The 3,149-nt window shown below is 36.9% G+C and overlaps 1 protein-coding gene across 1 annotated transcript in view; it reads right to left on the minus strand.

The window, feature by feature from the left end:
* Positions 1-1,063: 1,063 nt before the first annotated feature.
* The window catches only part of LOC111087981 (solute carrier family 35 member G1-like), a 4,051-nt gene continuing 1,965 nt past the window's right edge, over positions 1,064-3,149 (minus strand). Inside the window, exon 2 of the mRNA XM_022396592.1 lies at positions 1,064-2,218. Within this exon, the coding sequence (XP_022252300.1) occupies positions 1,064-2,218 (1,155 nt within the window). The remainder of the gene's footprint in view (positions 2,219-3,149) is intronic.

The following is a 3,149-nucleotide window of genomic DNA, read 5'->3' on the forward strand; positions in this document are numbered from 1 at the left end:
TTTCAAAAGCAAATTATGGATCTGGGGGCAAGGTTGAATCAGAATATACAAAACAATCTCTGCATTGTACTTTTTATTTGTTTTGTGAAGAAAACTTCAATCAACTTATTTGTGATTGTACTATATCCTGCAATATATATACCCCATAGCTAATGACGCCCTTGACTTAGTAAAAACAAACCCAAGAAACAAAAATGACACTGCTTGGCACTTTGGGACCATGGGAAAAACTTCTAAAATGAAAGTTTGTTTGATTTGAAATTGATCAACGATATTTCTTTTGTCAGTGATGCATTTGATATGTTTTTGTTATTATTTAACTAAATTTGTGAGGTCGTGCTGTACAACTGACAATATTTATTGCGAATGGTAACAGTCGGGAAACATGCCAAGCTGTACAACTGACAATAGTTATTGTGAACGGTAACAGTCGGGCAACATGCCAAAATTTCTATTTATTTCCTGTCTCCAGCTGGCTCAACGGTAAAACTGGGAGCTTCATACAATATAACTCAAGGTTTGAACCCCGCGATTATCATCGTAAGAAAAGTCGTTTCCATGAGACGTAAGATGAATGGTTAACTGATATAATTATAAATTTTATTATTAATCTGTAATCTCGGTGATCATTAGGCCTCACCACAGAAATAAACGAGGCCAAACGAAGGTTGAGTTACTCCATTAGCAAGGATTTGATCTATAGTACCTGTTTTGTTGCCCAGAAAGAAATACTGTTTGTGAGACACTATAGACAGCTTTAAACATCTGTAAGTTAAAGTTAAATTTAAACATGAACAGTTGGGTGCTATATAAAATCAAACTCCCCTTTGTTTATAGGTTTGTGCATCAAGGTGGGTGGAACATTGTCAGATGACATTCTAAACAGTATTTCACTCGAGAAATAAGTACCAAATATATTTTTGAAGCATAAAAAGTTAATAATGTGGTTTTTATATCCTACAAGGGTTTCTCGTCTAAAACATTACTGGATCAAGTTTGAAAATAACTTCTTGCATAATTCAGTTTTTCAAGATATATTTGATATCTATATCATTTCTTGGAATCAAGGTTTTGGAACACGTTTTCTGAGAAGCTGCCTGATGGGGGAATCTAAAGGGAGTGACAAGAAATATTTGCGTGCAGTAGTCAGGAAAAAACAAGTACAAATCACAACTGCACCTCCAGTACTCCAGACATCTGGGATTTCTCTGAAGAGTAGCAATTGCAACAAGTAAGCAAAGAAAATGGAACCGCTACTTCGAAGAACAGAAACTAGGATAGCCTGCTCAGATTGAAGTGCCTTTGTGAATAGAATTTGTACGATAAAACTAAGAAACCCCAATCCGAGAATAAGCCACTGATCAAGGCCACATGAGATAGAAGAAAATCCTCCAAACACAAGTGTACCAACTGTACAAACTATAACACCTACCCATCCATAACTGAACAAAATAACTGAATGATGAACATCTTTAACCTTACGAATAACTATATATACTAAAGAGGCAAATATTCTAGATCCTAAAGCCATAGCAATACCAAAAATACGTACTCCAGTTGAAACATCGATAGATTCTTCACTTTGTAGAAACTGGAGTGGTAACTTAGTCATTAATGTAATTCCAAAAATGGTGAAAACTATCAAAATACTTTGAAACCAACCACAAGGTTCATTTAGAAAGATCCTTGCAAAAATGGCCACGAAGATCGGATCACTCAACTCGATCACTGAAACATCCGCGATGGGAAGGAAATGATAAGCATAAAACCTCAAAAATAAAGCAAGTGATCCAAATATTCCGTGAAGAAACACCATAAGTCTGACATCCCTTCGAACAAACGGTTCTTGTTTAGAGTGTATTAGTAACGGTAAACTAAAGATATGAATTCCAAGAAAACGAAAAAAGGCCTTTTCTCCTGGATGTACATTCTGTAAATGTCTCACAATAACAGCATTTAAAGAGAAAAATATGGTGGAAGATAAAGTAAAAATCACTCCTTTTAAAAGTTTGGATTTCTTATTGTTTTGGAATGTACTATTTTTTACATTAGAAGAGACTCCTGTCTCGTCGATCTCAAACTCTAGTTTTGGATCAGAGGACTCTTCTTCCAAACTGCTTCCTTCCTCTTCTAAACAGGAGTTGTTCTGAAGGATACCATCTTGAGGGCTCTTCATCTGATCTTCTTGGTAGACTTCGAACTGCAGCGCTACTGCAAACTGTGAACAATTGTAATATTAGCCACCAGGTTATTTTACAAATACATCAATAAGACATCTTTAATGGATCTGTATTTATCCTCATGAGGTTATTAATTTCAAATTTTGAGAAAAAATTATATATATGTATACACAGCGTGGTAACAAGTAAATAGACACCACCTTTTCAAAAAAATTCACATATTCACATGAGTTGATATATTTATAATTTAATTAATATCTAGTAGAGCTTCCTTTTGCTTCGTGGAGTTCCTTGATCCTTTGGGTTATCGTGATAATCATCTCGACAATTTTAGATTGTGGGATTTTCGCCCACTCTTGCTTCAAAACTTGGAGTAGATCGCTATTCGAAGTTGGTTTTTTATTGTTGTTGTTTCTTGACTTGCCGGTCGAGTATGGCCGAAATGTTTTCGATGGGGTTCATGTCAGGAGATTGGCTCGGCGAATGCAACTTCTGGATACCATTTTCTTCCTGCCATTTTTGGGTGTTTTTAGCAGTGAGACACGGTGCTCCATCTTCCTGGAACAACGTCGTGTTTTTGTCCACGAAACCCGAGGAATAAAGTGGCAAGAGTCCTTCCTCCAATATTTCGAAGTATTTCGCAAAATTTATGTTGCTAACGCACTCCACTAAGCTCGATCTCCCACCAACCCAAACAGCTCCCCAAACCATCACGCTGAAACCACCATGCTTCACAGTTGGCTGCAATCTGTTGAGCCAAAACTCTTAGTGAGACATTCTCCAGGCCCATAATATTCCACTGTCCGAAAATTGAGCGAATCTTGATTCGTTTGAGAATAATACGGTCTTCTAAAAGTCCAGAGGCTTGATCATCATATCACTTGCCCACTTCTTTCGCCTGACTATGTTGGCATGTCTTAATAAGCGCTTCCGTCTAGCTGCTCTTCAACGATAACCCAATCTGTGGAG

The sequence above is a fragment of the Limulus polyphemus genome, unplaced genomic scaffold, assembly GCF_000517525.1.
Source record: "Limulus polyphemus unplaced genomic scaffold, Limulus_polyphemus-2.1.2 Scaffold2938, whole genome shotgun sequence".
NCBI classification, from domain to species: Eukaryota; Metazoa; Arthropoda; class Merostomata; order Xiphosura; family Limulidae; genus Limulus; species Limulus polyphemus.